Source organism: Leptinotarsa decemlineata, unplaced genomic scaffold, assembly GCF_025532065.1.
Source record: "Leptinotarsa decemlineata unplaced genomic scaffold, Ldec_3_MD MMD2_tig00000199_RagTag_RagTag, whole genome shotgun sequence".
NCBI classification, from domain to species: Eukaryota; Metazoa; Arthropoda; class Insecta; order Coleoptera; family Chrysomelidae; genus Leptinotarsa; species Leptinotarsa decemlineata.
The window spans coordinates 219,701-237,034 of NW_027412544.1; the positions used below are offsets into that span (position 1 = coordinate 219,701).

Genomic DNA, 17,334 nt, shown 5'->3' on the forward strand with positions numbered 1-17,334 from the left:
TATATATATGACTAGTACTATGTTGCTGTATCACTGCTGTTCCAATTTTTTGACAGAATCAGAATCAACGAACTTAGGCGTGGGCAGCGTTATAGAACAGTGCTTTCAAAAATTGTTCTATAGCGCCATCTAGTGGCGAGTTACAGACAAATCGATAGCCTAAAAACCTTCTCTATGAAAAATTACTTATACATGTCAAGTTTCATCACGATCGGTTGAGCGATGTAGAAGTTTATCACTTACCAACCAACCAACCAACAAACATCCATTTTTAGATTATATTTACAGTTACGAGTTAGAAGTCGAAATTTTTAATATTATTGGGAACAAATTTGTATTTGCCTTATATTATTGTAATGAATCTGAAGCCGGCCCTGACCGATGTCCCAGTCAGCAAAGGCATGTCTCATCGCGAAAGGTGTGGATGAGTCCCGAAATTCCCAGAGAGATACGGAGCGTTCGTTGACGATATAAAAAGGTCGCTCTTCGTCCCGAGAAAATTGTAAATTTATAAAAACATGTAACACACCAAAAGAGACATAATAAACGTATTCATTCATCCCGAGCAGCAGTCTGTACTTAGAAAGTGAATCGTGCGTTTAAAGAAAGGAATCTAACTATGAAGATAAATTAAGCGTTAGTTACTAAGTATTGTATATAAATTAGTTGTGATAGTGAAATATTGTTAAAGATAAATTTGATTAAGACAGTTAATTCTTTAATTCGTTACAATTGGTGATAAGAAGTGGATTTTTAAAATAAATTTGTGAACGCTTGGTGGACAGTCTTTGTATTACAGTGAAATTGACTGTAAAACTTTCGCATTTTCGCGCAGATAGACTGGTGATTCATTGTGTTTCGCGAAGTGGACAGTACCGGACGACGGAAACATAAACTGATAGACCTTTCTCGCGAAAAATAGACTTGTGAAAATAAATTAGTGTTTCGGACTCCATTAAATAAGTGGACATATTCAGATTTGAGTAAAATAGACACTAATAGATAAAAATGTGTTCAAGGAAAGTGCGCCTGGTGGACTTGAAAGTCGCCGAATTGAAGCAAGAATTGGAGGAAAGAGAACTAGATTCTTCCGGAAAGAAATCGGTACTCCAGAAGAGATTATGGGATAACTTGATTGAGTCAGGAGAAGATCCCGAAACATATTTATTCGAAGTTTCTGGGGGTGATTTGAGTTCAATAGTGAGCAAACTCGATGGACTTCGGCAAACCTTGAAGGGAAGCTTCTGGAAAATTCGAAGTGCCTGGAGGAAAAGCTTCTGGAAAATTCGAAGAGTTTGGAAGATAAATTTCTAGAGAATTCGAATAGCTTGAAGGAAGAACTTCTAGAAAATGCAGAAGGCTTGAAGAAAGAGCTTTGTAGTGTGGCAAGCCTACTCGAAGAAAGGATAGGAACCATCAAGACAGAGATAGACAAAATCAGAGAGGAAATCAAAGGGGAGATCAAAGATGAAATAGGAGCAGAAATGAAGAAAATGGAAAAAGTTAGGCAATGAAATCAAAGGCGAATTCGAGGCAGAAATCAGCAAAATTAAGAAAACAATTAACAAGTTGCAAAACCAAATCATTAATTCTGCCCACACCACAGAAAATGTTTCCGAAAACTCCATTCCGGAACTGAAAGAGTTCAAAGCCAGGAAAACTCTCCACGAAGCCGCCCCAGTTCGACGGAAAAACTCCTTGGGCAAATTACCGCCGACAATTTGAAGCTGCGGCCAGAGCGAATGGATGGAATGCAGGAGAACAGGCGGTAGCATTAACATTGGTGTTGCGTGGAGAAGCAACGAATATCCTGCAAACCCTCACGGCCCAGGAACAGGAAGACTATGACCAACTTGTAAAGCATCTTGAGCTGCGGTATGGACAGGCCCACCTAGAGCACGTTTACCATTTACAGCTGAAGAACCGCTGTCAGAAATCAGGAGAATCCCTGCAGGAGTTTGAAGCCGACATAGCTCGATTGGTCCATCTGGCATATCCTGCTACACCCGAAAATGTAATGGAGCGGTTAGCAGTTCAGGAATTCTTGGATGGACTTCGCGACCAAGAAACGAGGCAGGCCTTGACGCTAGCTTGTCCCAAACATCTTGTGGATGCACTGGCAAGAGCTCTGGAGTTTGAGGCTATAAAACAATCCTGCAAAGCCCAGAGCAAAGTTCAAACTATGGATGAAGATGGACAGGGTTCTGCTGATATTGAGGCCACTATTAGAAAGATGATAAAAGGAGTTTTGTCTGAAGGAAAACAAATAAGATGCTGGAACCGTGGGAAAATTGAGCATGTGCGTAGCAAATATCCAAGCATTCAAAAAACCAACACCAAATCAAAACAACTAGAGAGGTTCCATGAGAAGGTGCATTCGTCAGCCTGTATCCAGCAAGCCCCCGTAAAAAACGCAGATGCCCTGTCACAGAGACCATGCCCCGATGACTGCTCACATTGCCGACGAGCAGAAGAGAAGGAAGCAGCCATTTGTCGAACTAGAGCTGTAGACGATAACTGGGAGGATAATAAGATCAAGGAAGACCAAGAAGAAGACCCAGATCTTGGTTTAGTCATCAAATGGAAGAAAAGTTATCAAAGACCAACTTGGCAGGAGGTAGCAGGTTATTCGCCAGCGGTTAAGTTCTACTGAAGCGGGTGTTGACAAACCGTCCTATGAAGATGTCTGGAGGAGTCTTACTAGACTGAAGGAGACGTTGCTCGACCAGAATCTCGTGGAGTTGGCAATCCCGAAATTAGCCTCTGGGCTCGACAGGCTGGACTGGAGAATTGTGAGAAGCATGTTGGAAACGATCTGCAGGTATCGACACACGCCAAGGATGACATTTCGGGGCGAAACTTCTTTAAGAAGGGGGCAATGTAATGAATCTGAAGCCGGCCCTGACCGATTTCCCAGTCAGTAAACGCATGTCTCATCGCGAAGCAGCACGAAAGGTGTGGATGAGTCGCGAAAGGTGTGGATGAGTCCCGAAATCCCCAGAGAGATCCGGAGCGTTCGTTGACGATATAAAAAGATCGCTCTCCGTCCCGAGCAGTAGTCTGTACTTAGAATCAATTATTCAGTCAAATCAATTATGTTAGATTTATTTACATTCAATCAAACCTTCACTGTTGCCATTTATTGTCTGGAACCTTATAGTTAAAATTCCATAGTCATCAAAGCATTCTTCATGTATCATTTCATATTATTTCAACATTTCAGTACCAACATTACCTTTGTACGTAGAATATTGAAGCATGGTTCCTGCAGAATTTGAGCAACCAATTCAAGCTTGATATTGTTTTCTTTAGACTGAAGTCCACACTGATAGTAAAGTTCAATGCAAGATGACTTGTGGACCTCATTTTTGACTTCATAAGAATAATGGCACCCATCTTCCAGTTTTAGTTCTCTGTTCAACAACAATTGCCTCGGTAATAAGGGAGACATGCTATTAGTCGATGTCAAACTATCCTCCACAATGTGAACCAATTCGAGGGCTTTATCTCTATTAATGTTTCCGTGAGCTAAACATTCAATGTGCATTTTGGAAAGCACCTGGGGAATAAAAGCTTCCAGTCGTTCAATTGTGATTTCTGGAAATCAAAATGTAAGTATTAATCCAAAGTATAATTCGCCTAAAATAAATTTTAGGTTATACAGTTCTCCCGCCATTTATTCAGATGACAAATTATAACTCATTCATCCAGTTTGTTTTTTGACTTCTCAAACATTATGGTACTTATGCTACAGGTAAAAGAGACTTATTGTGAATGTTTATTGAAACTGAGTGTTGATGAAGTCAAATACATATTTTATGAAAATAATTTTCCGTCACACTTAATTTTTTCATAACTGAAAAATATCTAATAGAGGTTAAATATTTTCTTATATCATTCAATTCCAAATTAAGTAGGGAATTCATATGAACAAGAAAAAACTGGACAAATAATGAGTCTTCCAACACATGTTAAATTACAAAAATAGCTTTTTCTATTACCTATTTTCTAGCATATCAATAAATTTTAAAATATTTAAGGAGATTTCATCCAATTACAATATTAGATAAACAAATCAAGTAACGTCTTCAAGTTTATTAATATCGGTATGAATTTTGACATCACTGCTGCTTCTCGAGTCTCTAGATATGTGAAATTCGTGTTGACTCTGATGTAGGAAGTTATAAGTTGCGCTCAGTGTCGTTCATCTTTGAGATTAATGGATTGATACTTTTGTCGATCCTATGGCGTCTCTGTAAGGAGAGATGTCATCGTCTTTACTTACCCAGACTTGTCTTCTAAAGACAGCTGAGTCAAGTAATACCATGTATACACCACTACACACAGTAGAGTCAGGTATAACAAACTATCAGATAAAAAGGGAGTACACTAGAGTTGACTTCCAACTATGAGAGGTTAGATATTAGTTTCGCAGAAGTGCCAAGCAGTAGACTGAGGAGCGTTCGGAAGTGAGCGGAGGTGCTCACAATAACCGTGTGGAGAAGATTCTATCTCAGAGCACTCAACCCCTTGGGGGCATGGTGGGTATGCATTCCTGGTTTTTGGGCTCTAGTTTCACCTAACTGAAAAGTCGTTAGATGAAGCATTAGGTCGATGAAAGCACTGAAGTGTTGTTAGAGTTACATTTTATAGTATATTGCATCTAACAACAAAATATCACTTCTGTGATTATTCAACTTCAAAATTGATAGTTTTTTACTGATGCTAGTTGAATTATGCAGAATATCATTCATATACATACATTTTTTTGGGGGGCGATTATTTTCTGATTACGTTCTTAAATGAGAGCTAAGTAGAAGTTCATTTCATTAGTCAAAATGAACTTCTACTTAGTTGAAATACCTGAAAGAATCTGTAAAAATTAAAAAAGATTAGCTGAAAAATAACAATTATAATAAGCAAAAAGAAAAGTAAATCAAAAAACTTAAACTATTAACATGAGATGAAAAATTAAAAAATTATTAACAAGTTACTTCACGACGTTTTGATTGTTAGTATTCACAGTCGTCCTCGGGTGATAACTGGACTTATTCCTCCCAGATCTGACTATTTATAGGTCATTCAAGTGCTTTCACTAATCCCCTCTTCCCTTTCACCGTTAAAACCCATGAAGAGGTGAGAGAATTTTTGTTTAATAATTTTATAAGAAGATTGGTACTTTGAGTTTCTGTTGAAAGCAGGATTAGTAAATCAGAGCCATTGAATTAATCGTTTTTAAAGTAACCATTATTAGGATCTGGTGGACCCAGATCCTAATAATGCATCCCACATTATTACATCTTGTAATAATGTGGGATGCAAGGATCAATACACATCAGTATTTCAGACCAATAGTGGACTGATGAATGCAAAAATGACATTGAGGCTGATCTTTGAATGCCGTGAAGGACCCAAAAAACTAGCGGATAGAAGTTGATTGACTGTGTACTGGGTGTCTGGACACTCAGGTATCACAGCTGATGAGTGTGCCGGACATGAATCATCAACTACATATGTAGGAAGTAGACCTGATGTGCGAGATCCGAAATCTTTGGTACAGAACCACATTTGGAAGTGGGTGTATAAGAAACATAAAGAATACTGGAAAAATATACCCAGAAACGCACATGGTAAAACCTTTATAAAGGGACCGTTTGAGAAAAGAACTGAAGAACTTTAGTAGGTATCGGCTCAGAAAGAACTGAAGAACTTTAGTAGGTATCGACTCAGAATGATTACAGGGCCACTCTCAGGACACTATCTATCGACAGGACACCTGAACAAAATAAGGCTCCACAACGGAGACCTTTGCTGTGGAAATGCAACAAAAAGACAGAGAAAACTGGTTATATTTTATGTAAATGTGAGGCAAACAATTCATAGACAACCCAAATTGTGTTTAAAAGAATCCAGCATCCATACATCCAGCGAGGGACCTGTATAAACTAGTACATGGCATAAGATCGTTGGAATGGGAATCAAGAAATAAATGGGTGGAAAATGTGATAAGCCCATGAGGCTGCAGTGTTTTCTGGAGACTTGGGGAGAAATGGATACGTCAGACAGCTCCCAAGTAGCAAAAAAAAAACAATTTGCAAAAGTCATTCCTTTGTGACATTAATAATGTTACGTTAAACTTTTGTATCGTTAATTGATAAACTTTTCAAAGACGATGCCCAAGAACTAAGAGATTTTATAGAAATACATAGAAAACTGGGTAATCAAACTAATTACCAATATTATAGGAATGTAGGCTTTTACGGCTGGCATCAATGTTTTGGTTGATTTCCGGGTTTCGCCGTGGTCATTTTTTATTACAATTTTCAAACGTTTCATCTGCAACTGCGGCAGTGATGTTCAGTTCATAAGTTAAGAAGAGTACTTCGACCACGCCACTGAAGATGACTGCCGCGGTTACAGTTGAAACCTGTGGAGATTGTAACCAAAGAAGACCATGACAAAACTAATTGCATTAAATATATTTAATCAACAATCTGTCATGCCATTATAATAGACAGAAACACGTCCTTTTCGAAACATGAATAATTTTTGATCAAGTGGTTTAAGCTCGATTTTTTTATTGAATAAAAATTGCTATTAAATTTAATTTAATCACATTTCAAAGGACCAAAACTTATGAAGTTTCATATACCTAATAGTAGTGGTAGGAGATTCAACCAACTTTTTTTAATAAAAGACGAATTTGTAATAGAGGGGTTTATTTCCATCAATAATTCGAATTTGTTGCTAAATGGTATTTCTTAAAAATGGAATACTTACGATCGGTTGCAGAGAGTAGTTCTTGTTTAGTCCAGGAATGTTCGGTCAATAAAACTGTCAAATAATAAACTGCATGTTGATAAGGTTGTTCTGCTTCAAAATTTTTGAGGTTGCGTATATACTAGAAAGTAATATTTGTTATATATAGTAATATAAAATAGAAAATGAATATCTTTACATTTTCCTTGAGGATATTGAATCTTTTAGAGTCTACTTTGAAATTAGTGAGCTTCTCCATTATTTTTGCCAGAAGAATGTGTTGTTTATTATTGTAACCTCCAATGCCAAGCTATAAATAGAAAAATTCAAAATTGTGCTGAGAAGAAAGAAGAACTTACAATTAACCCATATTTTGTATTGATCAGCTCCCATTTAAGACCTGCAAGCTCAGCTGCATATGCGTACTCGTTTAAAGCATCTCTGAATAATTGCACTAGCATGTGAGTGAGATTGCAGTTTAGAGGATCCAAATATGCCAGAGGACTGAAAAAATTGAAGATAAATGATATTTTGATACCTAAATTGTCAATTAGGAATATTTACCTAACAAAATCAAACATAAGATTTGCTTTGGGTAGTAAAAATTGATCATCTTGTTTGAACCATACCCTGGTCAAAGGAGTGTCTTCTATTATTATAGGAAACTCTGTAACCTGCAAAAAAACTGTCAATTTTGTTCCTTGGAATAACAATTACAGTACTTGCATCATCATCTGTGGGATACAAGTGGAAATCAGTAGGAACGAATTCGTTAACTTCTGGCATTTTCAACTCGGAGCATAGACCTGCATTTTCCCAAGACTACAAATAAATGGTAAGAATGAAGTTTTTCCAGCAAATAGATATCTTCTCACCTTAAGAGAATCTTCTGAAATAGCAATCTTCTTGTACTTAGTTCCATACCAAGGTTCTGTGTTTTCAAGATCATTTTCAAATTTTTTAGCAATGACCGTTATCCTATAGAAAAACTAATGAAAAAAAAGGTCAAATTCTAGGCATCCAACTTACCTTACTTTTTCTGGTACAAAATTACTCCAAACCTTCTTTATAAGGTCTGGTTGCCATTCAGACAACATATAATTTGCACATAAAAGATGTTCCATAGGATATTCCTAGAAAAATAGGTTTATTTTACTGGGTGTTCTATTGGAAAAATGGTCCGTCATGTTCCAATAAAATAACTCAGTTTGAAGTAAAATAAATTTGAAAAATAGTCAATGCACCTCCATTTCAAAAAAAATGTTTGTTTTATTGCTGGTGCTTTAATTAGCAAGTATCATCCCTTGATAGAAAAAACTTGAACACCTAAAATAGCTAATGAAATGCTGGACAAATTCCAAGAAAATAATAAGATCCAAATTCGTGTTCAAGTAAAATTATTTTACGGCAAAATGGTCAGAGAAATCATCACCTTGTGAATAAATATTTTCAATCATATATACCCGATAATTTATTACTAGAACATATAGTGAACATTTGTATGGATCAGAAATCCAATCTAAGGCTTGATTTTAAAGAGGATCCAAAATCTGTGAAAATTCAAAATGTAACACCCTGTATCTAGAAAAGTAGTCATAGGATTGGGCTGGGTCCATTGACACTTTTGGTTACTAGACCGAATACAACAACATACCAAATTTTCAGAAAATTTGTCCAGTCGCCACTTTGTATAACCAAAGTACGGGATTCTTTTTTTGTTAGACTGAAACAATTCCATAGTATTTATTCTAGGTTAGAACATTTTGCTACCACTCAATAATAATATGTCTTGTTCTTATTTGAAACACAATCCATAAATGATATATACACAAAAAATGCTTACTTGCATAGTATGAACTAAACTTGTGATATAATTTCTTGGCGATTCCTTGTCTTTGAATCTGAATACCATTTGAGCAATGTTTCTATTTTCTTCCTGAACCCACTTCTGGGGTCCCTCTGTTTTCAGCATATTCAGATACTAAAAAAAAGTTTCAATTACTAACAGCATTGCCAATTGGCTACTAATATAACCATATTGATTTAAAATTATAGTAGCAATAATTATAGATGAAAACGTTTTTCCAATAAATCAAGTTTTTATTGAAAATAATGATTACCTGAAAAACAAGTTGAACGATGTCATCAACATGATTCATTCCTTCCTCGGTCAAGTCTACAGCAATTCCAAAGAATCCGAAGCCTCTAGGAGATGGCTTACTTCCTGCGACCAAACTACTCGACCAACCTCTAGATTTTAGAACTGATAAAATACTTCCTGGACCTTCATGGCCAATCAAGTGACTTATATAGCCGCCTGGCTAAAACACAAATTCGTATTTTTGTGATCAATTTCATACGCTAGATAGATCCACTCCATTTTGTTTGAAGTAAAACATAATGTTTGAATTCTGGTTAAAAAACTCCGGATCCAGATTTCATTATTGCATTGCCAGATATCACGCAGTGTTTTGGTTAGAACAAGTTCAGCATAAATTAAAATCATTGTCGACAAACCAATGTAATTTTGTAGTGAACTATTCAATTGATATGACTTTACTTGTGAGCATTTAAAATATTACTGAATTTCCTTGTTTTCCCTCAGTTTTGGATTGACGCTAGCGTCACCCAGCGGCAATAGTCGCTTCAAATGCGAACGTGATTCTGTATACACAACAGAAGACTAAACCCAATAATCAAGAAAAGAAGAATAAGAAATTTGTGAAAATTATATGAAGAATACGAAAATAAAATGACATGACACTAAATTATGAGAGGACGCTTTTCAAATATGACGGATGGATAAATCGTGTAATCCCTAAAACACTGTAAATGATCCATTCGTACTCTAGTTATACTTATTTCTCAACGAAATAATTCATTATATGATAGATAAAACCGATTCATAGGGTCCAACAGATAAAAATATTATTTCGTAATATTCCAGAAATGATGTTTCATTTTCATGTCCTATATCCTCGTCCGTGATTTATCCAAAATAAAGTCACAAATAAACACATGATCGCGTTCTACACCTAGGATATAATTATATAATTATCAGGTCTGTGAATCAAATACACAATTAAAAGACGGAAAACAGTAAGAAGACAGAAAAGAAAAACGATATTGACCTAGAACCAGAAGAGTAGTGGGGACTATCAGACGTGTTCAGTAAGCATATTCCCTCCTTTAAAAAAGAAATACCACAAAAGCTTCAATCTGTGGAAATAGTACCTGAAGCTGGGTATATGTTCAAGGAGTAAGCCCAAAAAAACAGTCGCTAATCCAAGCAGAAGAAAGAAGAAAAACAAAAGGAAAGGATAGATAACCAAAATTTTCATGTTGATTTGGTACATTAAGAAAAGTCTAGATAAATGGATTTCCTTGATAATTATGACCATCAAATATCGGGAGTTTTTTATTTTCCAAGAAGTATTCCAACTAAGGAAGCTGAAGAAATAAACTGCCATATTCTTGGAGGTTGTCTCTGCCTGTCAGAATGCAAAGAAGATACAAACTGTTCTTGTGTAAAGCGAAGTGGAACAAATTATGACTACGAAAACATATTAGATACTGAGAATTATATCATTCAAGATAATAATATTGGAATACCTTCTTATGAATGCAACAGAAATTGTACATGCAATAATGTGATTTGTGGGAATAAATTAGTTCAGTTTGGGCCTAGGAAAGGTTTAGTAGTGAGAGCATGTGACAATCAGATCAAAGGATTGGGTTTGTTCACTTTGAGGAATTTAAAAGCTGGGAATTTTGTGTGTGAATATGCAGGTGAGATAATAACAGAAAATGAAGCTAAAAAAAGGTTTGAAGTTTACAAGGAACTCAAAAAAGTGAATTATATTTTTTGCATAAATGAAACTTATGGCACACGTAAACAAAAAACATTCATAGACCCAACCGTTTACGGAAATATAGGAAGGTATATCAACCATAGCTGCAATCCAAACTGCAAACTTGTAGTTATTCGTGAAAATGACATGCTACCAACTTTAGGTATTTTTGCAAATCGAGACATCAATGAAAATACTGAACTCACATATACTTATGGTGATTCAAATGATAACCATGAAACAGAAGAACAAAGAAAACCATGCTATTGCAATAGTACAAACTGCAACAAATTCCTTCCATTTGAGGCAGGTTTAACATAAACTAACTTACCGCAGACTTATAAAACTCAGTTAGATCTGGAGAAGGAAAAATTATATTTAAATTCCTCACATCCTTCACAGGAGCAATGTAAACTAATGATTTCAATTGATCATCTTCATAAGGATGATTTTTCCAAACAGGAGCCTGAACATCCTTATTTTCTACCGTAGCAAATAATTTCACCACCATTTCTTCCAGCTCGTCAAGACTTTCTGTATTAAAAATATATATTGAGTATCATATGTCATTAAAAAGTATTTTCATTACCTTTTCCTAGCACAGCTAGGCACATAATATTTGATGAGTACCATGTTGAATGGAATTCTAAAAGTTTTTCCCTCACATTTATATTTCTTTCTCTGGGAAGCGTTATCAAAGTGTGTTTATTGCCTATAAAGAACAGAAATTTACTAAAGTTTTTGATGTTATCAACAAGGTCAAATGAATGATTTCAATAAATTATGTTGTGAACACTCATTATTCTATCATTTATTACAAGAACTGGTTCTTTTTTTTTAAGGAGCCCTAAGATCGGTGCCTGTGCAAAAGTAGTGATTCGCGTTAGGATTGAATCGCTGGATATTATATTCATTTGAAAAAACGTTCTCAGGAAGTTTATTTCACAAAAAGGCATTTCTCCAAATGAAAGAGTTATTAAACAGTTAGGTTCGAGGTGTACTGAGTTGAACCTCAAAATGATGGGCAGCCGCAGTCCGTCGCGTATTTCTGATATACCACTCTTGGTAGAATCAAATGTGCCAAGTCACTTCAACACCTCCCGTGAAAATATCTATTAAAGAGAGTCAAATCTTAAACCTTTCTTCGATGTTTCAGACTATTAAGGTTGCAAGTGATGTTCGTGTATCTAATCAGGCGGATGGCTCTTTTCTGGATGGAATCCAGCAGCTTCAGGGTATGCTTATGGGCGGAGCTCCATACATGTGAACAATACTCCAAAGACGGTCTGATCTGAGCTTTATTTATTTATTTATGAAATATCAAAAGTTGCTGGGGTTTGTACAGTTTTCTGGTTCAGAACAGTGTTCCAAGCTTTTGACTTTCAACTTTCACTATTGGTGAACACAATATAAGTTCAAACCAAATCAGCTTCACTCTTCATTATATATAAAGCTACACTAACTGATTATGAGTGATAATAAATTCCTAAATAGAAAATAACAAACTTTATTCTAGACATTTGAATTCTTGAAACAATTTTTAGGAATATCTTGGCCCAAAATACTCCGTAATATAATCCCAATCTTAGTTTAACTATAATGGGCAGGATTAAATTTTCTGTTCCGAGAGAGTAAAAATGGATTCAACTAAAGTTTAACCAAAGTCAATAAATCCATTTACATAATATTAAAGGTACAAACATAAAAAACGGTGGCAAAAAGAGGATAAATAAATCAGTAGGTCAAAATTATATAAAAATTGATCCCTACATTTATAAAATTTCACTAAGTGAAATGAAAACTACCAGAAGCCGAATTCTTTCCAAACAAAGATAAATTGAAAAATTTGATTTTGGAGTCAGCTCGAAAAACATTTTTAGGAAATAATCATTAAAAGAAAATTCAACTCTGTATATCAATGTGAACAAATTTAATATTTATATAATAAGTACTCATATATATGATTATAAATTTTCTTTGCTCAGATTTGTGTATCTCTCAAATATATATTTATATGTATTCCATTACATAATATATATGTGTAAATTTTAAGCTGTAATGCCAAGTTTTTTTTTACTTACATTACTTTGAGACCAATTGATTTGACCTAGAATCAGTACTAATGTTAAACACTAAATAGACACTTCAAAAACATCTAGAATAGAAGATTTTATGCAATATATTTGTAAATTGTAGGTGCGAAAAATATGTTGTATGAGGAGTACTATGTCAAAGCAAATTGAAGTAACACATTATTACCTGTTCCAAATGTGTTATAGGGATGTTCAGGATTTGATAAATGCTTGTCAAGTTGATCTAATCTCCACAAATCACTTGGTATATTTTTCTCATGCTCTGAATTCACAGCATTTATTTCTCTTTCAGTTGCACTCTCTGTGAATAGTGGAGTGATAAAAAACTGGGAAAACCTACAAATACATAAATCTAGAATTCACCTTTCACAAATAAACATTTTTTAACTTACCTATCAAGAGCTTCATTCAACTTTTCAGGTACTATATCAAAATAGTAAAGAGTATGATCAGGATAAGTAGCGGCATTGGTGCTACCACCATGTTCACTCAAAAATTTATTGTAATCATTTTCATTAGGATATTTCTTAGTTCCCAGAAATAGCATATGCTCACAAAAGTGGGCAAGCCCTAGTACGTCTTTCGGATCACTTAAGTAACCTTGAAAATTTTATTCAATAAAAAAAATGAATGAAAATATTAACAAAGATTTTTTCATTAACAGAATGGTTTTATTGAAATATCTACTGGGACAACAATTTTGAATTTTCCCCGAATGAACAAAATACTTTTAAGGTACAGAGTGACCAATTCTGTGAAATTATTGCGATTTCTGAAAAGTTAGTAGACATGCTCTTCAAGAGCCTCTTTTAAAACAGTGATTTGTTTCATTCAAGTAAATAGCTGAGCATATAATCCTTTTGAAAAAATGATTTGGACAAGATCATTTTTCAGAAATGTTTTTGTCCAAATAAGAATTTCAAGAATGTATTGAACTGAGCTTCAAATTATAAGCCATTGTTATTCAACACATACTTCTGATGTTACACAAAAACTTTCCATGAATAGGAAGAAATCCTTAATTTTTCTAGTGTCTTAAAATATCAAGGTTATTTGGCCTATTTGGATCTCTAATCAGTGAATGCTGAGATGAACATAATTTTCTTTAAAAGTCATAATGCAATTGATCTAGTTATTTTTTTTTTTGACTTATTTCAAATATGAGCTGAAGTTGAGAAGTCTTTCAACCAAAAACAAAGAACCTCTTCAACCTCAATATAAAGAGCTAACAAAGTAAATGTGTTAGTTCACTGTGGATTGTGTAGAAAGAATAATTGGTATTTTGTCCTGAAAATCAACTGTTGAATGTTAAGCAAATAGTTCATTAATGGAATTTGCTTCTACTGTCATTGCAGCCACCGACCAGAAAGATCTAGAACTATAGGAACTCTCAGTTCATTATTAATTTTCTGGATGCACAGTCCAAATGAAGCTCTTTCATGCCCCAAAGTGAATCTGAGAAATTATGGGTTCTAGGAAGGAGGAAACTCACCAACATTTACATCCATAGCTGCAGCAGATTTGTCAGTGGTAGGATCACTTACAAGAAGGACTTTCATGTGATTTGACAATTCCAATCCTCGATAAGACCTTTTGTCCTCTTCAGACTTTATGATATCATCAATTCTTCGTAATACTAAGTTGGGGGAGTTGGCCATTTTTATATTGTTCTGCTTAACAATCCCTACAGTGCTAAAAGTTTAGACCAAAACAGTATTGATAAATTATAAACGTAACCTCTAATTTCACCTATACAGATAAATAGTAGCACGAATTCGATTCTTCGAAGTTTTTTTCAACAAAAAATTAAAATTACTTATGAAATTCATTCAGGATTATATTTACCTCAAGAAAAAACTTAAGGTTTCTAATTATTTTGATGTCAAAAGTCGTCAGGAGTTATGACTTATGACATGTCATTAGTTGACATTTGAAAAGCTAAACAGATGATTGCTTGTGAGATTGTACACGTTTAAAGGATTACTTAATTTCTCTTCACATACATTTATAAATTTAGGTAGGTCTATTTCGTAAAATGTCATTATTACACAATAGGTAAGTTTCAATAAAAAGACTTTTTAAACACCAGAACTGAAGCAGATGTCATTATCTCCTGAAGATGGTAACTTGGTAAGCAAAGCGCGCTTTGAGAGACAATACCGTTCTAATGTGGGAAAAGTGTTTTCATCAGATATTTATTTTACGCCAAAGGTTTCAATTCTATTTATCGAGATTCGTTAGCTGTCGATCAGATGATAAAATGTAGAGAATGTTCATTTTCTGAGAAATATCAAACTTTAAATTGAAAACTTGACCGAAATAAATTAAAACATTCAGTCTTTTTAACGAACGACATTGCAAGAAATATCATTTCTGATTAATATAGATAAACGACATCGCTGAGTCAAAGAATGAGCCTGTTTGAATATTTTTCAATTATACATTAGTTAGTGTGTATATACCGGCGTATAAATGCAATTTCCTGACGACACCAATGGTGCTGAGTCTAACTTCTCTAAAGCCCTCTCAATTTCCTTTGATTTTATTGAAAATAATCACTAAACATTTTGATTGCAATGAAAACACTTGTGCCTCACCAGAATTTTTTCTACGCAGTGAACAAATATCGTCTCAAAATTAGTATCGAACCAACTTTCGCAATAATGGTGGTTTCATGAGTATGAGTCACTAACAAATCGGCTACAGTCTAACCGTCAGTTAACTATTTTTGTAAAAACAATCCTCAAGAGGTGTTATTATTCTTTTATAAAAATAATAATATTCAGAGATAGTTTATAGATAGCAATTTTTGTGTGAGTATTTATAGTTTTGGTATTTATTCAAAAATAAGTTCAAATCAAAATATAGAAAGAGCTAATTGTTTTTACGTCTACGGCCAAAATACTGTAATGAATCTGAAGCCGGCCCTGACCGATGTCCCAGTCAGCAAACGCATGTCTGATTGCGAACCAGCGGGAAAGGTGTGGATGGGTCCCGAAATCCGCAGAGAAATCCGGAACGCTCGTTGACGATATAAAAAGGTCGATATAAAGAAAGCGAATCGTGCGTTTAAGGAAAGGAATCTAATTGTGAAGATAAATTAAGCGTTAGTTATTAGGTGTTGTATATAAATTAGTTGTGATAGTGAACTATTGTTAAAAATAAATTTGATTAAGACAGTTAATTCTTTAATTCGTAACAATTGGTGATCAGAAGTGGATTTTCAAAATAAATTTGTGAGCGCTTGGTGGACAATTTTTGTATCACAGTGAAATTGACTATAAAACTTTCGCACTTTCGCGCAGATAGACTGGTGATTCATTGTGTTTCGCGAAGCGGACAGTACCGGACGACGGAAATATAAACTGATAGACCTTTCTCGCGAAAAATAGACTTGTGAAAATAAATTAGTGTTTCGGACTCCATTAAATAAGTGGACATATTCAGTTTTGAGTAAAATAGACAGTAAGAGATAAAATGTGTTCAAGGAAAGTGCGCCTAGTGGACTTGAAAGTTGCCGAATTGAAGCAAGAATTGGAGGAGAGAGAACTAGATTCTTCCGGAAAAAAATCAGTACTCCAGAAGAGACTATAGGACAACTTGATTGAATCAGGAGAAGATCCCGAAACATATTTATTCGAAGTTTCTGGGGGTGATTGGAGTTCAATAATGAGCAAACTCGATGGACTTCAACAAAATTCGCTAAGTCTGGAGGAGAAGCTTCTGGAAAATTCGAAGAGTTTGAAAGATGAACTTCAACAAAATTCGGTAAGTCTGGAGGAGAAGCTTCTGGAAAATTCGAAGTGCCTGGAGGAGAAGCTTCTGGAAAATTCGAAGAGTTTGGAAGATAAATTTCTAGAGAATTCGAATAGCTTGAAGGAAGAACTTCTAGAAAATGCAGAAGGCTTGAAGAAAGAGCTTTGTAGTGTGGCAAGCCTACTCGAAGAAAGGATAGGAACCATCGAGACAGAGATAGACAAAATCAGAGAGGAAATCAAAGGGGGGATCAAAGATGAAATCGGAGCAGAAATGAAGAAAATGGGAAAAAAGTAGGCAATGAAATCAAAGGCGAATTCGAGGCAGAAATCAGCAATATGAAAAAAACAATCAGCAAGTTGCAAAACCAAATTGTTAATTCTGCCCACCCCACAGAAACGGTTACTGAAAACTCAATTCCGGAACTGAAAGATGTCAAACTCAGTTCTGAACCAGGAAAGCTCTCCATGAAGCCGCCCCAGTTCGACGGAAAAACTCCTTGGGCAAATTACCGCCGACAATTTGAAGCTGCGGCCAGAGCGAATGGATGGAATGCAGGAGAAAAGGCGTTGGCGTTGCGTGGAGAAGCAGCGAATATCCTGCAAACCCTCACGGCCCAGGAACAGGAAGACTATGACCAACTTGTAAAGCATCTTGAACTGCGGTATGGACAGGCCCAGCTAGAGCACGTTTACCATTCACAGCTGAAGAACCGCTGCCAGAAATCAGGAGAATTCCTACAGGAGTTTGAAGCCGACATAGCTCTATTGGTCCGTCTGGCATATCCTGCTACACCCGAAAATGTAATGGAGCGGTTAGCAGTTCAGGCATTCTTGGATGGACTTCGCGACCAAGAAACGAGGCAGGCCTTGACG

General features: G+C 35.3%; 2 protein-coding genes across 5 annotated transcripts in view; one reads left to right on the forward strand and one right to left on the reverse strand.

Moving 5' to 3' along the window:
• Ide (Insulin degrading metalloproteinase) overlaps positions 1-17,334 on the reverse strand; it is a 54,622-nt gene that overhangs the window by 10,438 nt on the left and 26,850 nt on the right. For 2 of the 4 annotated variants that reach the window (XM_074172759.1, XM_023165805.2), the window contains exons 3-17: positions 14,196-14,395; positions 13,096-13,303; positions 12,870-13,039; positions 11,200-11,322; positions 10,942-11,144; positions 8,880-9,080; positions 8,603-8,740; positions 7,789-7,892; positions 7,635-7,737; positions 7,486-7,581; positions 7,324-7,433; positions 7,119-7,263; positions 6,959-7,069; positions 6,781-6,901; positions 3,236-3,597 (exon numbers count right to left, since the gene is read on the reverse strand). In XM_074172759.1, the coding sequence (XP_074028860.1) occupies positions 3,236-3,597; positions 6,781-6,901; positions 6,959-7,069; positions 7,119-7,263; positions 7,324-7,433; positions 7,486-7,581; positions 7,635-7,737; positions 7,789-7,892; positions 8,603-8,740; positions 8,880-9,080; positions 10,942-11,144; positions 11,200-11,322; positions 12,870-13,039; positions 13,096-13,303; positions 14,196-14,395 (2,395 nt within the window). Of the gene's footprint in view, positions 1-3,235; positions 3,598-6,780; positions 6,902-6,958; positions 7,070-7,118; positions 7,264-7,323; positions 7,434-7,485; positions 7,582-7,634; positions 7,738-7,788; positions 7,893-8,602; positions 8,741-8,879; positions 9,081-10,941; positions 11,145-11,199; positions 11,323-12,869; positions 13,040-13,095; positions 13,304-14,195; positions 14,396-14,452; positions 14,640-17,334 lie in introns of those variants that run through there. The other 2 variants (XM_023165821.2, XM_023165813.2) reach the window with 2 other exon arrangements.
• LOC111509967 (probable histone-lysine N-methyltransferase set-23) lies at positions 9,564-13,094 on the forward strand. Its single transcript, XM_074172760.1, has one exon. The coding sequence runs from the start codon at positions 10,134-10,136 to the stop codon at positions 10,929-10,931; it is 798 nt and encodes a 265-aa protein (XP_074028861.1). The 5' UTR covers positions 9,564-10,133; the 3' UTR covers positions 10,932-13,094.